Source organism: Podarcis tiliguerta (assembly GCF_965153285.1).
Source record: "Podarcis tiliguerta genome assembly, chromosome: 3".
In the NCBI taxonomy this organism is placed as follows: domain Eukaryota; kingdom Metazoa; phylum Chordata; class Lepidosauria; order Squamata; family Lacertidae; genus Podarcis; species Podarcis tiliguerta.
Window position 1 is genome coordinate 69,005,690 of NC_139536.1, and position 19,825 is coordinate 69,025,514.

Genomic DNA, 19,825 nt, shown 5'->3' on the forward strand with positions numbered 1-19,825 from the left:
CTGACCAAAGGACCGGCAGTGTGGGAGTCACTGAAGTACCTCCTCCCATAGGAGGAAAGCGAAGGAGCTGCTGGGATCTCCCCACAGGTAAGAATAGAAATTGCCTCCAACCCAGCAGCCATGGGGGGAGAATGGGGAAACCTCCCTCTTTTTCCCAGCAGCTAATAGAAACTGAAGATTACAAAATGTCTTGTAACATATGATATTTGTGGTGGCACGGCATCATCACAAATTAATGTAGCATCATGATGCAAGGTTGCAATGTTGGTACCTGATGTTATACTCTGCAACAACAGTTAATGGTGAAGTGGCTCTCCAGCTGTTAAAGGTTGAGTACCACTGGTTTAGGCTAGTAAACAAAAAATAGATTTGATATTGAGAGTAAAATGTTAAACTCTGTGAGATGATTTATCATTAAACAACTTCATGCTGTCTAGCTTTAAGGTTCTGAGAAAAATAAGAAATTAGCATTATGACAAAACTTCTTTCATCCACTTTTATTTCTAGATGTTAAGAATATTAATTTCCTGTTCTTATCTTATTTTCTTCAATTTTTTTACTTTCTAAAGCTATAGATCATTGTACTAAATTTTCCTGACTTCCTGGAGGCTAACTTGATGGACTCTGAAAAAGAATTTATGAATAAGACTAGATTGTAAACACAGAATTTCCCCATTTAATGTTGCAGAGTTCTTTATTTATTAGTATTGAGTGCTGGCATTTTTTAATGAAGAGTCTATTGGTTTATTTGATACATCAGTGAATAAAGTAATGCCTAGCTTATGGTTAATCTGTCACTTCTATATTGCCCTGTCTAGAGTTTGGTTTAAGGCCACTAATCTTTTGCTTTGCTGTTTTAAAATTCACATCTATTTGAAATGGTTAAGTGATAAGATTTATTCTGATAATTGTTTGAATCCAATAATTAATGAATTTTTGACAGTTTGAATATTGTATGTAGTCCTACTTATCCCATGCACAGGCAGTAGAGTACAGAACAGCTCCCTCAGAGCCCAGCAGTTAGCTCCTTGCCCACCATGCCACCTTAGTGACTGGCAACTGCTGCTCTTAATGTTCTCCATCATAGCCTGAGTGTCACTTCAAAGAGATGCCCTCCCATGCATCTAATACCTGAGGCAACCAGAATTTTGTACTTGTTGTAAACGTCGGCATAAAATATTAAGTTTTTAAAAATTATTTGCAGAATGATTAAGGTGATATAGCACAGCTCTTATAATGTTCATTAAGCATAAGTAGTCATACTGTTGTGGATGTAAAAGGTTTCCATTCTTTGGATCAAGCATATTAGAAACTGAGGACTGCTGAAAATTGCATTCATTTAAAACATCTATTTGTTAGTTGCTTTTAAAGGCCAAACTCTTATGAACTGATTGGGGAAAAATATAGAAAATTTCTTATGAATCACATTTCAAATGAGGCTGGCTTGGTTTGCACATCTTGGTAAACCATTTTCTGAAATAATGTTCCCCTGTAAACCACTGAGTATGGTTTACCATAATGTGTGGACAGAGCCTTTATTTATTATCACTCTGTTGAGTGGTAAAAGCTAAATCTTTTTCTCCAAAATTTAGAAGTAAGCTTGGGAGGTGCCACACTTTATTGTACCACATTTATGCTGATGAAAGGTCATAAACATTTGAACAAAAGATAATTACTTAAATCAGAGCTCTATAAAATTCAAAAGCAAGTGCATGCTTTCCCACAGTTCAAATACAAAATCTCCACCAGCTATTTCATTGTCTGCAATGAGCAGTAGTGGCAGGGGACTTTGAACAATGAAAAATCATGGCTTAATTTTAATGTGTGTTTTTTATTAAAAAAAACAACAACACGGTGGTATTTTACTAGAAATAAGTATTTAATTTGCTTTTCAGGTAACAGAGAACATGCACCTTTGCTTACCAGATCTGGCATCTCAGGATTGGAAGTCAAATATGCTGCTGATGAGAGAGCACTTTTCCAGGAAGTGGTGAACATTGTTAAAAGGTAGGGCATCTGTAGACCCTGCTTTTTCATCCTCTGAAACTTTTATTTAAACATTTTCAAATCCAAGTCTCCCTACCTTCTCTCCCCATGTTTAAATGGTTTTTATTTCCTGGAAAAGTCTGTTTTTCCTGCTCACAACAGATATATCTATATTATAAGGTTCTTTATGCGAGTCTCTCTTATACAGGCCTCTCACATCAATCTTGCTGGAGTTTTAATATTCCCAAACTGCATTTCAATCTTTCTTAGAATACACTCTAAGGTTTAAATGATCTTGCAATACAAATTAAAGCATACACTGTCTTAAGTAGGAAGAAGTTTTTTTAAAAAAGAACTTTATGGCAAAACTCATATCTCGTAGCGGTACAGACATAAACAGATATAAAAACTGGCCTCTTTACAGAAGTCTTTTCTGAATGGGAAAGTCCTTATTTTCCCTGGTTTGAAAAGTTCCTGGCCAGTTTTTGTAGCAACCTCTGATCATGGGCCTGTGGAACTTCAGGTGTGTCTTTCTTCAGGTCAACTGCCAAAACCTCAAAGTCTGAATGTTACCAAGGAAACAAAATTTTGAAACATCTGGCTGGAATACATTCTCAAGGGAAATGTGTACTAGGCAGAGTACATTTGCAATTCTCTCTCTCTCTGACTAGAAAACTTCTGATGAGAATGGCATTGACTAAATCCAGGAAACCAGAGTACTAAAGAGTTGCTGAGAGCAACCAACACAGGGTGGGTCCTGACGAAGCAGCGGATTCCTGTTCAGAGAAGACAAAATTACAGGTAAGGAAATTAATTTTTTCTTTCTCTTTTTTGGGAATCCGCTGCTCCGTCTGGCTTAGGAAACAACTTGGAAGTAACAACCTGCTACTTTTATTTTTCCTATAAAGTTCTCCACCATTTGGGGAAATGCCACTTGGCCACATGAAACCATGCCAAAGAATATCGTTACAATTCATTTGTATTTCTGAAGACTTAATTGCTGAAGGCTTCATTGAATGAAGAAAGCGCACCGATTTCTAATATATTTGTGGTGGACATTCAAAGTTACCTGGGGAACAGCTTTTGAAGTGCTGTGTGCCTATTTGCAACGTCTGTACAACAAGTGGAATATAGTGTGTACCTTCAAATATTTTGATTAGGCTGTTTTTATCCCTTGAAGGATAGCAGTTCATAATCGCTCTAGAAAAGTTGACACAAGACTTTTTTCAGGCAGTTCTCAGCTAGGAACAGTAGAGACATTTGCTATTTTTCATTCTTTTTAAATAGTTTTCTATTAATATTGTTTCTTTACCTTGATGGTAAAGAGAATTTCACATTTGTTTGTTTCAAATACCAAATTAAAGGGCAAACTAATTTAAAAATTACAAGTGAGTGCTCGTTTTGTAAGTCATCAGTTTTTACCATACCTTATTGATGATGGAGATACTATGGGAGTTATGTAATTGACTGTTCATATAAATGCAGAGGTCTCGGGAAGAACAGCAATTAATGCCTAAACTGTTCCTGTTGGGCCACATTCTTTGCAACACATTTCTGTAAAATCAATGACGTACTTCAGAATAAATGTGTTTCCAATTTCACTATGAGAGCTGACAAGAATTTAACCTCTTTTCCCCCCAATTATATTTATTTGTTAAATTTATATACTACCCTTCATCATTAATAATAATTACATTGGACCCAAAAATCCTATAATAGCTTTTGTTGCTGATTATTATGCATCACTTGATTTATTGAAAAGACTGCTGAATGGAGAAGATCCAAATGAAAATATTTTTTTGTATTTCTGTGACGTTGTGGATTTTTTTCTTTAGGAGCTATTGATTCTGATGCTGAATTCAATCCAACTGCTTAGTCATACAAATAAGACCAGCAGTTGTTTGAACCTAGGGATAGTCCAAAACAATACAGCAAATATCATTTCTCATTTGGATTCCATACAAACCGCCATCAGAATCCTTGACTTAACCTGGCCAAGATTTGGCAAGGTTTCAGTGACATAGGATTTGGCAAACTGCTTTATAGCGGGTCAGGCTATTGGTCCAGCTACCCAAGACATTTAGTGCTCTGACCGGCACCAGTGCACTAGCATGTCAGGCAGGGGTCTTTCTGGTTACCTGCTACCTGAAGATGCTGGCAATTGAACCTGGGAACTTCTGCACACAGAGCAGATGCTTTACCACTGAACTATGGTCCCTCCAGTTTCACTTTGAAGGTCTTTTCAGTTTAGGATAGAAGCAAATTATGTTCACAAGTTCAAGTTGGCAGTATCGATAATAAAATGGTGGTATTTGTAGTGAAATCCTTTTAGCTTTGGAAGCTGCTGCTGTAGATATTTCTGGCTACATTAAAGTAAAACTGAAGATAATGATGTCTCTGTTACAATTTCTTAAAAGCCTGTTGAGTTAATTCAGAAATGATAACATTTACAAAAAGAACCAAATTATTTCCTAGAAGAAACTTCTATTTTTTAATAGTACAAATGACCTGAAAGGATGTTTTGAGAAATCCAATATTCCCTAATATTACTAATGGATAAACCTTACCAAATAATTTTTATATGTTTGAATGTCCTACAGTTCCTTTTTGTCTAAACACTGCAATTTAGAAAAGTATTCTCTCTTCTGAGATGAAAAGGAATATAACCTGTAGAACAGAGGTGGCTAACCTATGGCACTCTAAATGTTGTTGGAGTACAACTCCCATCATCCCTGACCACTGGCCCTCCAGATGTCGATTGTCTCCAACTCTTAACAGCTCAAGTCAGCATGGCCAGTTTGTCCAAACCTGCTGAATCAAAGTATGTTGACTGTGTTCTTTTAAACACACACACACACACACACACACACACACACTTCCTTGAAGCAAGGTGGCCCTGGATAGTGTCTGCATTGCTGCCACTTTATGGCAGCAAATACTGTTTAAAGTTTTTTAGCAGTAAACTCTGAAACCTTAAAGAAGCATCCACAGTGCCCACTCTTGAGGAAGAACCCTTCTGCGGATGGAGATATAGATGACCTAGAGAGCCCTTTAGGACCACTATAACAGCAAAGTTGTAGCAGCTCTGCTGAAGTTTCAGACAGTAGCCAGCCAGAAGAATGGTGGCAACAGTGGACAGGCTAAGGAGGCCACTGATCTGCTGCCCATCCCAATCCACTACTGGGTACAAAGACTATACTTTGAATAGTGGGTAGGTTGGCCTGAGCCATAACAGATTAGAAAACCATGGAAGAAATCAGGTTGCCATCCTTACCAGTATGTAACAACTAAACTAAAGGCATTCCTCAGTCTATCAGTCATAAGATTTTGGCTGGGAAGCAACATGGTTTAGGCTCAGAGTGCTGAAAAAGTGAAAAGGAAAGTCACTCTTCATTAAAATACTGAGCCAGAGTAGCATATGCACATCACGCAGTTCCAATGTCCAGAGTGTCTCACCTCTGCTCACTAGGAGGCATAGAAAGCTGACGTGTTAAGCAAAGTTTTATGGAATAACATTTTTAGATACTTACCATAATTCAAAGAGCCACAGTATTATATGACAGCAGCTTCTAGTGCAATGTTGGAGGCTGCTTCTGAAGCACATTGTCTAGGCTTTTTCTGTAAATAGAGCCTTAGAAGCCTTGCTGCGTGTGCAGAATTTACCTGGTTGTGTGTCATCATTTTATAAGACAATGCAGTTTGAAGGATAAGCATGAAATTATAGCAAATGAAGCTTTCTATAGAGCATGTTACTTTTGCAGAGGGAGCTAAGGAATTGCTCTTGCTTTATGGTGAAATGTGTACATTTTTCCTGCAGTGATGTATATAACTTGGGCCTCATTCTCACTGAGCTTGTAATTCTGTACCTGGGTCTAGCTTTTTATGTGAAGGAAATATTTTGTATGGACAAACATTCAGTCATATGGGCTCCAAGCAGCAGTCTTGATATAGTACAACATTTATATATTGCTTGATTGTAAGAGAGCCTCTAAGCAGCTCACAAAAATATAAAGCAAAACATTAAAACTCTCAATGAACAAAATCCCACATTATCTCTGCCTACTGGACAATGTAACTCTGCCATAATTTTTCCCTACTTGTGTGAAACATTACAGATTCCTCAAATGTGGTGATATTTTCTCTTCTCATTTGAATTGAAGTCATTGAGAACTCACTATAAGTATTGCTTGTGAGAATCAGAGCTTCCAAGTGGTAGTTTTCTACATGGCTACCATCAGTGCTTTTTTTCTGGAGGTACGCAGGGGTACACATACCCCTAAACATTTTGTGAATCTAAGTTTGGCCTCACTGAGGGGCAGTATTTCAATATGAGTATGATAATGAGAGTACCCCCAAACATTTTTTAAAGAAAAAAGCACTGGCTACCATGATTCATATGGTTACTGCAATGCTTTTTTGAAGTGCCCCGATCACACAAGTCACAAAAAGTATAAACGGCCCTTGTATGGAGATACCAATTCTCTTTCAAATGCAGCCTCTGTATGAGTGTTGCTGGCATTTGAACCAGCATATTGCATCACATCTAAAGCAGGCAAAGTATTTACTAGCTAAGTTCAAAATAATTATGTATCACACAGCAACCGTCCAGGGGGACACATCTTTTTTTAACCAATGGGAGTTTCAAACATGGAGCTTATGGCATGGCATAAGGACCTACTGTTTTAAAAGTAACAACATGTCACTATACATACCTAAACTGGCTCTTTGGATCCCAGCCTCCCCCCTCCCCATGGGAACTAGAAGGGAATTCTCCACCAGTTATTTGTGGTTAACTGCTTGTATTTCCAAAATTGTCATTAGAAAATATACATATTAGACCTAATCCAGAGAAAGCACCAAGGGAATGATATACAAAACTATGGATACATGGGCACTTCATGCTTACACTTGGGTACAAGTTTCCACATGGGGATAAATACAGAATTTTTGTTATTTGTAATTAAATGTATTCAGTTCTTCTCCCTAGCCCCATCCAGTTGGCAAACTTTTGCATACTCAGTACCTTTTTTTGTGTAGATTGTGTTTTCTCAATCACGGTATGTGCTTCCTTCTTTACTCAAGCAAGACTTCATGTTTATCTTAGGCTGCTGGCATTAAATTCAGTATAAATTTGTTGAGTTTATTATTTTATTTATTTAACAGAGTTTATATACTGCATACTAGAACAACAATGTCCTCTAAACAGTTTACAACAAAATATAAAACATACCTGTAAAAGCAAACATTAAAAACAAACGACATAAGATGGTAAAATAGAAAAAATGAGTAATTTTTAAAAGCATACTTTTAGTTTAACGTGAAATGCTAAAATTACATGTCTGAGTAGGTTTGCTGAAACAAAAAAGAGCACATGGTTCTATGAAGAAAATGTATGTTCTCTTTTTAGGTATGATCCAGATATTTTGCTGGGCTATGAAGTTCAGATGCATTCCTGGGGATACCTCTTGCAGAGAGCTGCTGCTCTAGGTGTTGATTTATGCCAAATGGTCTCACGTGTTCCAGGTGTGTTTATGATTCTAAGGTTCCTAATTCTAAAGTTATTAATAATTGTGAGAAGCCGTGGTTTTATTCTACTATTATTCTGGGTATAAAGCCATTAGTACCATTTTTTTGTATATAAGATGAGGTGTTTTGCTATAAAAAAATTAGTAAAAAATGGGTGGTCGTCTTGCACACAGAACATGGGCATCTGGGGGAATTTTTAAAATATTTAAGCATAAGTCTGGGATTTGGGCTTGGGCGGGCTGAGGCGGTCCCTCCTGCTGCTGTCCCCCCTGCCTTCCCCCGGTTCTTCCTTGGCATCCTGCTTGGGAGCCTGCTTCCGCAGTCGCTGCCTTTGCTTCTGCACCACAATGCACTGCATGCACCTCATGCTGGAAACTTTGAGGGCAATTGCCCCCAAAAAGATCAACAACATGCCACCATCAATCATCCAGATTTTCACTTCTATTTTAGGGTTTCATTTTTCTTAATTTGGGGTTCAAAAAAATAGGGGTCGTCTTATACATGGGGGCATCTTATACATGGAAAAATATGATGTTCCTGTCCCATTTTAGTGTTTTTCACTGTCTCTCACTAGGAAGCTTGACTACATGCATTCTGTTCAGTCACAGCTAGCAAGGATCCTTCTTTCAGTTTTCTGTATTAGAGTAGTGGTTGTTTATCTTTTGTTTGAAGAGATGGGAGCAGAAATAGATGAAGCAGCTAGCCAAGGGAGCAGCATTTGAGTACCTGAGTCACTGCAAGAAACAGTGGGAGAGCCATATCCTGTGTAGAGTCCACAGGATAAGAACCTGAGGAAGAGTGACTAAATATAAACCAATTTGCATAACGGAAACCATATAGAACTGTGGTCTTCTGCACACACTACTTTAAACCTAGGGTGCGGAACTGAATCCGACCAATGGGTTGGAGTCATACTTTGCCTGCCCACCTATCAATCACCTGATGTCCCAGTGACATCAGGCAATCCACTTTCCTTTGATCACACAATTTGAATTAAGAAAGAATGGGTAAAGGCACACTTTGCAGGCTCCAATGGTTAGCTGGTTGTGGTAGTCACAAAGCCCTATGTCTTTGCAAGCATCAGCATGATAATCAGGGCTTGCAAAGGTACAGGGCTTTGCTGGAACAGCTGTTCTTCAGTACCTTCAAACCCCACTTTCAGCAGGGAGCTGCAACTTTATCCGCCCCCCCGACATCATATATGAGGTGTAGGGCAGGTGGCTGTGTCTTGTAGAAGGTGGCTTCACGGGCCAAATGGGGAATCCTGATGGGCCTAAGTAGTGGGTTCCCCCCTCACTACTTAAAATCATAGTTAAGCTTAGCTGTAATTTAAAGAGTACAGTGTGCTGGTGCACATGGCTAAAATCACAGGCACTTTGCTCTTTTCTTGCTGCTGATAGCTAAGCCATGGTCCGGGTTAGTTTTACATCATCATCATCATGTAATTTATTATTTATAACCCCACCCATCTGTGGGTTCATGGTTTGTTCCCTCCAAACAAACAAACCTAGCGGGGGAGGGACTAGCATTTAGCTTGTGGTTTCTTTGGAGAGGGGGGGAGCCCAGGTTCATCCGTCACATTAAACCAAACCATGGCTTTGCTCTTGGCAACATAGCAGCAGGAATGAGGAAGAAGTAAAGTGCCCACAATTTCAGCCCATAGCCCCAGCTTTCACTTAACTATGGTTACGGTTAGCTATGGTTTGAAGTGACATGCAAACCATGAGTAGTGCAGTGGATACTGCTTCTTGACAATTTATATGAGTGATGAAACTTTGGAATGTGATAAAATAGTAACTTTGGAATATGATAAAAAGTAAGTACTGTATTTTTCCATGTATAAGACGACCTTTTTTTGATTTTATTTGAATTTTTTGTGATAAATTGAGGGTCGTCTTATACACAGGTTAATATGCAAAGTAAGCAAGGGCTGGTGCTATAGCGGTGGCAGGGAAATGTCAGAGAGGAGGCTGCTTACCCGCTCTTCCTGGCTTAGGAAGAGTATTTGGTGAGTGCCAGTTTGTGGTGTATTGCGGTCAGCCAGAGCAGGGGATGGTCGAAAAGCTGCTCAACAGCTTAGCGAACTTACAAGAAGCTAAACAACTGTTGAGGGCTCCCAAAAATAGGGGTCGTCTTATACATGGGGTCATGTTATACACAGAAAAATACAGTAAGTTGTAAGGGCAAAGATTTAAAAAACACAAAATAATGAACATTTCTGGTTCTTCTAGTGCATGGATTACGGACATGCACTACAGATGCTACAGGTGACTTTAACGTGTGAACAGAAATTGGGAGAGTCTGCAAACCAGATTCCATTATAAAATCAGACCTGCATTCCTAAGTAGAATAAAAAGAAAACCCAAACCACAAAGACTTTCATATTTGCTGTAACATACTATCTAGTGGAAGTATTTTGGCCTTTAGTTGTGTTATACTTGCCAGAAAGATTGACCACACTGTTCTAGTTTGTAGGTTCAGAGGATGACTCTTCCTTCTGATAAATATTTCATTGTATTTGTACTAAAGTTGATTTGAGTTGCTGAAATATTCTCTTTTAATGATTTAGATGATAAAAAAGAAAACAGATTTACTTCAGATCAAGATGAATATGGGTCTGATACAATGAGTGAAATAAACATTGTTGGAAGGGTTATGCTGAATATCTGGAGAATTATGAGAAATGAGGTAAACTTTGGCAAAATCATAAATAACCTACTTTCAAATAAATGCCATATTTTCAATAATAAGCCATTTTCTTGTCTTGGGAGTTTGCAAATTTGTGTTTCCTTCTTCACATATGCTTGCTATCAGTACAGGAAATATGAAATCCACGGAAATGTAGTTATAATCATAGTCTTCCATTATTTTGCTGAGCTGATGCTTTACTCTATAGCATATTCTACTCACATAACCTATTCTCTGTTCAAGGGCCAATTTCCATTTCAGCACTGGCTGCCTACTGGTCTAATTCCTTGATTATTACACTTGCTGATATTATTAATTATACTTTCTGTCATAACTGGTAACAACTGTGTTGACAAATCAAAGAGTCCTATGACACCCGAAAGGCTAACAAATGAATTGTGGTGTATGTTTTCAGGGGCCAGAGCCATTATCATCAGATACAGAAAGGAGCATCTGATAAAATGATCTCTGGTCTTTAATGGTTTATGCCACAATTGACTTGGCATAGGTCTCTTTGTTTTTGCTGCAAACTAATGTGACTTCTTCTGGATTATGTAATGAAAAAGCATGGTCATAAGACATTTCTAATTCTTGGTGAAAAACCAGTTGTTTCCCCCCTTAGTCCCTCTAATTGTCTACTTTATGGATGTTTGAACTTCCTTTTGCATGTTCAGGTGATGATCTGCGCTCCCCCCCCCCCCCCGCTGCAGGCTGAGCCCCACCAGCAGTGGTTGCACCTGTTGGCTTCCTGGGGGCAGATCATGGTGTGAACCAGAGGGGGAACCCTCCTTTCCCTTCTAGCCCATTCCTGGGTTATGAAAAGTTGGCCTGGGCCTCAACAGTGCTGTCAACTTCCATTCTTGTCTTATAGCACACTTCACCTTACAGTTGATTAAGTTGCTGGTTAATTTTACTCATAGTCACTACTGGCTTAGCAATTACAAAGGTATTGCCTTCCCCACAGCAATGTTCTTCAATGGTGATTCGATTACATTGCCCTGTAGTTTCATCACAACTGTGTGGCAGACCTTGAAGACAGTCAAATACATAGCAGGGGCTGCCTCCCCATTGCAGGACCCTCATAATGGATCTTGGGGTCACTTCAGAGCCAAACCCAGCTCACGGGCTAGCAAGCCTGCAACACACCCAGGGTGGTTGCAGTGATAGCTCATAGTACCAGTCTACACAGAGGTGGGCCTGAGCTTGCCTTTTATCCATTGATGGTTTCCAAGTATTTGAGCTGAGTGGTTGTCTTGAACCTGAATCCTTGTTCTGTGCTATGCCATGCCAAACTCTGTGTAAGCTATAACCAGTAAAAGTTGTGAGCATTTTTAAACATACCCTGTAATTCTTACTCTTCCATTCCACCTTACCAGGACAAATTATATAGGCATATGATCATACAAGTCTTCTCTTATTTTAGGTGACTCTAACTAACTATACTTTTGAAAATGTGGGCTTTCATATACTTCATCAGCGCTTTCCACTGTTTACCTCTCGTGTTCTGTCTGATTGGTTTGACAACAAAACAGACATCTATCGGTAAGTACCAGTTCTTACGAGTATTTTAAAGTATGCTTCCTGAATCAAAGTCTGATCTGTTGTATATAAAGTTTTCAAACCAAATGAAAATTTAATTAGCCAGGAAAAAATGAAAGAAAGTTGGCTGCTGACAGAATAACAAATGTGCTGCCAATCCGTAGTGCACAATTTAACTTTCTACCCATATCATTTGATCAGTTAAGGCAGCACTGACCAATGTGGTGCCTTCCAGATGATTTAGGACTACAGTTCCCATCAACCCCAACCATCATAGCCTATGGTCATAGATGACAGCAGCTGTAGCCCAACATTCTCTGGAGGCCATCGCGTTGGCTACCTTTGACTTAGTCAGGTTTACATACCACTCCTGCATGACCATTTACCACTGGAGGTGGATCAAGTGGCTACTTCAACAGACCCAGTGGAGATGTGGTGCTCATGTGCGAAGTACTGATATTATCAAAGATATACTGTATATTGCTGAATATCAGACATAAGTAGTTACGTAACATGGTTGCTGATCACAGGAGTGGCAACTGTGCTGTAAAGGTAGCATGTTAACTAGACTTTACCATTGTTGTATATCTCAAGTGTAACAGAACTTCATGGTGCAGTTTTCCTTCCAGTTTAAGCAATAAATAACAAATTGCTATCCCTTAATTGCTAGGATAGCTGAATTCATGCACCAGTGATAAGAACGACCTTGAAATTATTGAAGCTAGGAAAAAACAATCTAATTGAGGAAAAAAGTAGTCATGCTACTTTAGAAGTGACTTAGTGCATTGTTTTCATAATGCATCAAATTAATAATGAGTGGCGTAGTAAGTCACTCCACTTCTAATTTTAAGGTATAAAATCTATGGCACCTTATTTCAAAGCTCTGAATTGCCCTTCCCAGCAGCTTCATTTATATATTAAGTAACATAGAGGAGAAGGCCATGGTGTGGAACAGTAGTCCCCCAGCACCACATTCTGGATATGGTGCAACAGAAAGAACAAAAAAATAACCAAGGAACAACCCATTCAGGTGGTCCAGAAGGATACCATGGTACTGGACTTAACCTTAACCTTATGTTAAAAGCCTCCAAGAGAACTAATAGGGCTGCACATCAATTTATTAGAGCTGCAAATTGTTGATTACTGCCTTGAAAGTGTTTTTTTTTCTAGAACATCCTTTAAGACTTTTAAGATTTTTGTACGTTTATTATTTGGTTTTAAAGCTGGAAAATGATTGATTATTACACAAGCCGTGTCCGTGGAAATCTCCAGCTGTTAGAACAAGTGGACTTAATTGGCAGAACAAGTGAAATGGCAAGGCTTTTTGGAATTCAGTTCTTGCATGTATTAACAAGAGGATCGCAGGTAAGCTGTCCTTAATATTTTTGAGAAGTTGTTGGGACCTCAGAATTTTTCTCACGTTTTGAACCTTGGAAGTTTTCACAAACAAGGGATCATTTCTAAAAGACATTAAAAATCCAATTGCCACTAGCCTTGCTGCTTATTAGGAAAATAATATTAAATGTATAGCCATACTAGATCAGTATTTTTTTAAAAAATAGAATTTTTATTTGCAAATACAAGAAAGAGAAAAGAGGATGAAAACATTGCCAGCAGACATTAGCAGTCAGAATACTCCATCAATTCTAATTTAAACCTACAGGTCAATATAAGCAGTTTCTGTGCTCCAGTGGGTATCTAAACAACACTGGCGGTTAACAAGGCATACATTTGAATATAGAAAAGAAGTGAAATCTTCTGTGAAGTAGCAGACAGGGGGTGTTTTGACCTTCAAGACTTGTAATGTCTCTTAACCACCATAAAGGCTCACAAAGTCCACTTACATTGTCCGTTAGTCCCCACACCACAGGAATATATTTTAAGAATACATTAACATTCAAAAGTATCAGTAATTAATGTTTTTCTTTTGTAGTACCGTGTGGAGTCAATGATGTTACGTATTGCCAAACCAATGAATTACATTGCTGTTACACCGAGTGTCCAGCAACGAGCTCAAATGAGAGCCCCTCAGTGTATTCCTTTAATAATGGAGCCAGAATCCCGTTTCTACAGTAATGCTGTCCTTGTACTAGATTTTCAATCTTTATATCCATCTATTGTGATAGCATACAACTACTGTTATTCCACATGCTTGGGACATATTGAGAACTTGGGAAAGTAAGTATTAAATATTTAAAATCTAGATGCATTTTCTCTGCTACTTAATAAGTACTTGAAAGATCAAATGGAATATATTTAGCCCACCACTTCTCAAACCATGCAGCCAGGAAGTTGTTTTTCTTGTAAAAAAAGAAGTCGTCGTCTGGGATTTTTTGTAATTTTATTAATCTACTTCTTGGCTGCAGAGACAGAACTTGTGAACAGCATTTTTGAAATATACAATTTTAGAAGTGCATCAAAACAAGTGTGTAACTCTGACTGCATGTGGGTGGGTGGATTCAGTCTCCCACACATGCATACCAAGGAATAAGTAGATGAAATATGGGAGGAAAAGGTGTGTTTCAAATATATATATTGCAGATGATACAAGGACTCAGTGAAGTGGATTTTGGAAGGTGGGCACACTCCAATATGATTATCTCTAAGGAAATATTTTGTTAAGATTGATCTTTAAATTGTAAGTTATTTGCTGATAAGAACATAGGAGAGCTTGCTGGATTACAAAGAGAAGGCTAGAGCATGAGAGAGACTAAGAGATACAAATCTGATGTAAAATTAAAACAGGTACTGTATTTATGCTGCCATAGCACTAAATAGTGTGTAGCATGGGATAAATCTTGTCTATAAATAGCAGTTAGTCTGTGATGTTACTTGAGGGTTCAGTACACTTTGTCTTATCTTCCAGATACGATGAATTTAAGTTTGGCTGCACTTCTCTGAGAGTATCTCCTGATTTGCTATATCAACTTCGTCATGACATCACAGTGTCACCCAGTGGAATTGCTTTTGTTAAGGTAATGCTTTATTCTTCTTGTTGACATTTTATGTTTAACTTGTTATTTCAACTTCTATCTTGCTTTCCGGAAGAAAAAAGACACTGAAGCATGAATTGTAAATATGCTAAGGATATTAATAAACAGGAGGCAGTATCTACAGCAGGAATGGGGAACCAGCGCACATGCCAGCAAGGCCATTTCACCAAAGCCATGCCTGCCTGTCAATCGGCTGATATCACTCCAATGTGCACATAATAGCAGGTGATGGGTGAGATGGCAGGGTTCCATTCTGCTTTAGGTATGCTCCTCCTCCCCACCCAGTTCTGCGTGCACAACCAAAGCAGGATTTAACCCATATTTGTTAGCTGATGCAGGGAGTTTAAATCCTGCTCAGTCTGGATGTTTCTGGGAACAGGCACCTGCAGGTTAAGCAGCAGGATTTAACCCACTATTCAGCTGATGAGCAGAGAGTTTGATACTGTTTGGTGCTGGCTTTGTCAGCACACATTCCCTGCTATGAACACCACCCCACAGATCAACTTTGACAAGTGGGTGGGACTGGCCACCTACCAGTCACTTGATCAGATGATTGACAGGTGGGTGGCTCTGACTCAGCTGTCAAAGTTGTTGCATGAAAGTGGGGGCAGACAAAGCTCTGGCCCACTGGGGGTGGGGGGAGAAAACTCATACTCCATCTTAACCCCCAGAGGGAAAAATTACCTGGTTACCAGTAGTGTAAAAATTATCTGATAAGCAGCATTACAAACATTTGACCCAACAGTGGTCTACTGTAAACCACCTTACAATAAACAGAATTAATCTTGTTGCTAAACATATATTTTTATTATTAAATGTTAATTCTTAATGGTGTTGTTTTTGTGCAGCCTTCAGTAAGAAAGGGTATATTGCCGAAAATGTTAGAAGAAATTCTGAAGACTAGAATCATGGTGAAGCAATCAATGAAAGCTTATAAAAATGACAAAGCCATCACTCGAATGCTTGAAGCACGTCAGCTTGGCCTTAAGCTCATAGCAAATGTCACATTTGGTTATACTTCTGCTAATTTTTCTGGAAGGATGCCATGTGTAGAGGTAAGTGATGAAAGTAAAGTGTAAAGATATTTCAGGGACAAGAAAACAACAACAACAACAATCATAATTTATTATTTATACCCCGCCCATCTGGCTGAGTTTCCCCAGCCACTATGGGCGGCTTCCAATTGAGTGTTAAAAGCAATACAGCATTAAATATTAAAAACTTCCCTAAACAGGGCTGCCTTCAGATGTCCTTTAAAGATAAGATAGCTACTTATTTCCTTCACATCTGAAGGGAGGGTGTTCCACAGGGCGGGCGCCACTACCCAGAAGGCCCTCTGTCTGGTTCCCTGTAACCTCACTTCACGCAATGAGGGAACTGCCAGTAGGCCCTCGGCGCTGGATCTGTGTCCGGGCTGGACAATGGGGGTGGAGACGCTCCTTCAGGTATACGGGACCGAGGCCATTTGGGGCTTTAAAGGTCAGCACCAACACTTTGAATTGTGCTCGGAAACGTACTGGGAGCCAATGCTCCCAGTCTTCTTCGCTATAATAATACCTACATTAAGTCAAAAGCTGATTCTTAACCTCAGTTCTCTGATTGTAAAATAGGAACAATGGCTCCAGAGGGTCCTGAGGAAGACATGCAATTATAGATTTATAAACGCCTTAGGTTGGATCCAGAGTTACACAAGCATAAGATGACTCATGCCACAAGGCTTTCCTGCTGCTCCTCTCTTGTGCCCACTTGAAAACTACTCTGGAAGACTGAGGAGACTGTCCTGCGCAGTGTGAAAAGACAGGCTGGGAGCATGCAGGAGCAAGCAATATTGGTAGAAATTGGACAAGGGAACATTGCTCCCATGCAGCTCCTGGGCCTAAGCCCTTGAAATATCTATATGCATGCTTACTAATAACGTGCAGTTGCTATTTCATCTTGATGAATGCATCTATCCACAGAGCTATTTGGACACAGTCAAGAGAGTTTGATTTTTCTTATTTTTAAAGTTATCACGCACATGCCTTCTGCAAACTTCAGCACAAATTACTTTTGAAACTTTTGTCTTATGGAGAAGAAGTGGGCTGCTGTTAATCAAAAAGATCAAACTTTCTACAGGGTTTATAGAATGAGTTACAGAAATGTCTGAATTGTGACCAGGGAACCTAAAACAATGATAAATGCATGATCTGTGCACAAGAAAGATTTTATCAAGGTTTATCTTTATATTTTGCAGATTGGTGATAGCATTGTGCACAAAGCCCGAGAAACCTTGGAACGAGCAATAAAACTGGTGAACGAAACAAAAAAATGGGGAGCGCGGGTTGTATATGGAGACACAGATAGGTAATTAAAACTATTCTTTTGTTTGGGAAATTTTCCAACCAGTAATATGTCATTGACTGCCTTTCCTTCCCTTACAAGAAATTAGTAGATTTGTAATATGCAACCTTTAAACCAGAGTAGGAATTTAATATGCACAATAGGTATGCTAGCTGGAAGAAACAACAAAATTATTTATTTTGAATGCAAGGAAAATGTGTTCTTCCTGCAGCAGAAGTGTTTGAGGAAAGAAAGTCTGAACAACAGTTTGGACAGTGTTCTCGAAGCTACAAACATGAATCTGACCAAACTGCGGGTGGCAGTGGAAGACAGGAGTGCCTGGTGTGCTCTGGTCCATGGGGTCATGAAGAGTCGGACACGACTGAACGACTAAACAACAAGTTTATTTCATGCACACACTTTCTTTAATTACATTTTTATACCGCCCTTCATCCAAGGACCACAGAGCGGTTTACATTATGAAAACACAAAAATATATAACATAATAACAAACAAAAACAATATCCCAAACACTGTTTAAAAGGCCATAATTATTTAATTAGCTGATGACCTTGGAGAAGAGTAAAGTTTTTGCCTGGTGCCTAAAGATAGATAACGAAGGCACCAGGCAAGCCTCCCTGGAGAGAACATTCCATAAACAGGGAGCCGCTACAGAAAAGGTCCATTTGTGTTGTCACCCTCTGAACGTCTCATGGTGGAAGCAGATGAAGAAGAGCTTCAGATGATGATCGTAGAGTCTAGGTCTGCTTAGATGGGGAAAGGTGGTCCTTGAGGTATTGTAGTCCTGAGCCGTTTAAGGCTTTATAAGCCAAAACCAGCACTTTGAGTTGGGCCCGGAAACTAATTGGCAGCCAGTGCAGCCAGGCCAGGATTGGCGTTACATGCTCTTGTCCTGGTGAGCAACCTGGCCGCTGAATTCTGCATCATCTGAAGTTTTTGAACCGTCTTCAGAGGTAGCCCCACATATGACGTGACTAAGATGACTTCTGTTCTACTAGGATTAAGTTTCATTTCACCATCCCACATCCACTCCATTACAAACTTCAGATATATCTCTTTTGTGTATTTATCTTGGATTTTTATGTTGTGAACTGCCCTGAGATCTATGGATGAAGAGCACTATACCAATTTAATAAATAACAAATATCAATTGCTTACCTGTTCATTTTCTGTTTTTAGTCACAAAGAGAGAGAAAAAAGTTGCCATACTTTTGGAATATTTTTAGCTAAATACAGTGGTACCTCTGGATAAGAATGGGATCCGTTCCAGATCCCCATTCGCATCCTGAAGCGAACGTAACCCGCAGGTCACGATTCGCCACTTCTGCGTATGCGCGTGATATTTTGACTGCGCATGCGTGAGCGGCAAAACCTGGAAGTAACGCATTCCGTTATTTCTGGGTCGCCGCGGAGCGCAACCCGAAAGCGCTCGACCTGAAGCATATTTAAACCGAGGTACTACTGTAGTCATTTCTTGATTTCCCTTATCTTATTTCAGCATGTTTGTACTACTGAAAGGAGCTACCAAGGAACAGTCTTTTAAGATTGGCCAGGAAATTGCTGAAGCTGTAACAGCTACCAACCCCAAACCAGTAAAACTGAAGTTTGAAAAGGTAAGAGAAATCTGAGTGTTGCCTGACTGCAACATTTAACAGGACACCTTTCCAGAAAGTGACATAATGAGCAAGTTAAGAAATAGATATTTGAAACAAAGTGTTAAAAGGAGAAGGAATTTGGATGAGAAAGCAAACCTGGGAAGAGCTGCTATCTTGCCACTTAAAGAACCAAACCCCAAAAAAAGTCTGCCTATAAAAATGCATCTACGCCAAGCAGGATTGAACTTTCCATGCATCAGTGCATGCGCAACAGTCCTGCTTTCTGCAGGAAAGCCAAGCTGCATCTTTGCCTACCCCACAAAGGGGGCCCACATGAACATAAAAATACAGTGAGTGTGTGCACACTCCCCCTACAAATGAATGCAATTTTGCACAGAAATTGCACTGAACTTAACATGCTTTGACTGAGGCTTTTCCACTATTGCTCTACATTGATTCACCGCCACCAACCTCATTGACATGTGGAGAAATGCCAGTGTCCTTAGTGACCTTCATCACACAGCTGTTCTGCTTTGCTGCAGGACATCAAACCCAGAACAAAAATCTCCCATTTTCCTCTCCAGAAGGGATTTGTGAGAGGGTACTAATATTAGAGTCCAGCTCTGGGGTTCCTTGGAATCTGCCCAAAAAGTCAGTAATGAAGGCGAGATGGCAGTGTCATGGAATAGGTGGTTTAAAACAGCATGGAAAGATCAGACTTCCCTCAGTTGGATTTAAATGCCTATTTTACAATCCATCACTTTCTTTTGTTGTCAAACTGATTTTCCTTCTCTATCTTTTCCTTCTGCTACACTTCCCTTTGTCGTCTTTATGCCTGAGGGCAAGGCCGTCTTTCTCCTTTTTTATTGGTGTGAGCAGGGAGAAAATATTTTGTCAGAAAAACTTGACAAAATAATAAAACAAATAAAATTGCATGGTAAATGGTTTTTGAACTCCACAGTATCCAAGTGGTCAGAGAATGTTCTGCATTATACTTCTGTCCATGTCTGGTGGTATTATGAATACATTTGCAATTCTGCCTAGCACAGTGATCAGGTTGATTGAATCATAACATAAGATGTTGGTACATTAATTGAATAAGGACAAAGATGTACATTTAGAGATTAACAAACATCCAGCCTAATTTTTCCCAATTTA

The 19,825-nt window shown here is 39.3% G+C and overlaps 1 protein-coding gene across 1 annotated transcript in view; it reads left to right on the forward strand.

Annotated features, from left to right (window-relative positions):
* The window catches only part of REV3L (REV3 like, DNA directed polymerase zeta catalytic subunit), a 60,109-nt gene that overhangs the window by 33,603 nt on the left and 6,681 nt on the right, over positions 1-19,825 (forward strand). Inside the window, exons 18-27 of the mRNA XM_083433662.1 lie at positions 1,896-2,007; positions 7,394-7,509; positions 10,082-10,200; positions 11,624-11,742; positions 12,963-13,104; positions 13,673-13,917; positions 14,606-14,714; positions 15,581-15,787; positions 16,966-17,075; positions 18,571-18,685. Coding sequence (XP_083289788.1) covers positions 1,896-2,007; positions 7,394-7,509; positions 10,082-10,200; positions 11,624-11,742; positions 12,963-13,104; positions 13,673-13,917; positions 14,606-14,714; positions 15,581-15,787; positions 16,966-17,075; positions 18,571-18,685 — 1,394 coding nt within the window. The remainder of the gene's footprint in view (positions 1-1,895; positions 2,008-7,393; positions 7,510-10,081; positions 10,201-11,623; positions 11,743-12,962; positions 13,105-13,672; positions 13,918-14,605; positions 14,715-15,580; positions 15,788-16,965; positions 17,076-18,570; positions 18,686-19,825) is intronic.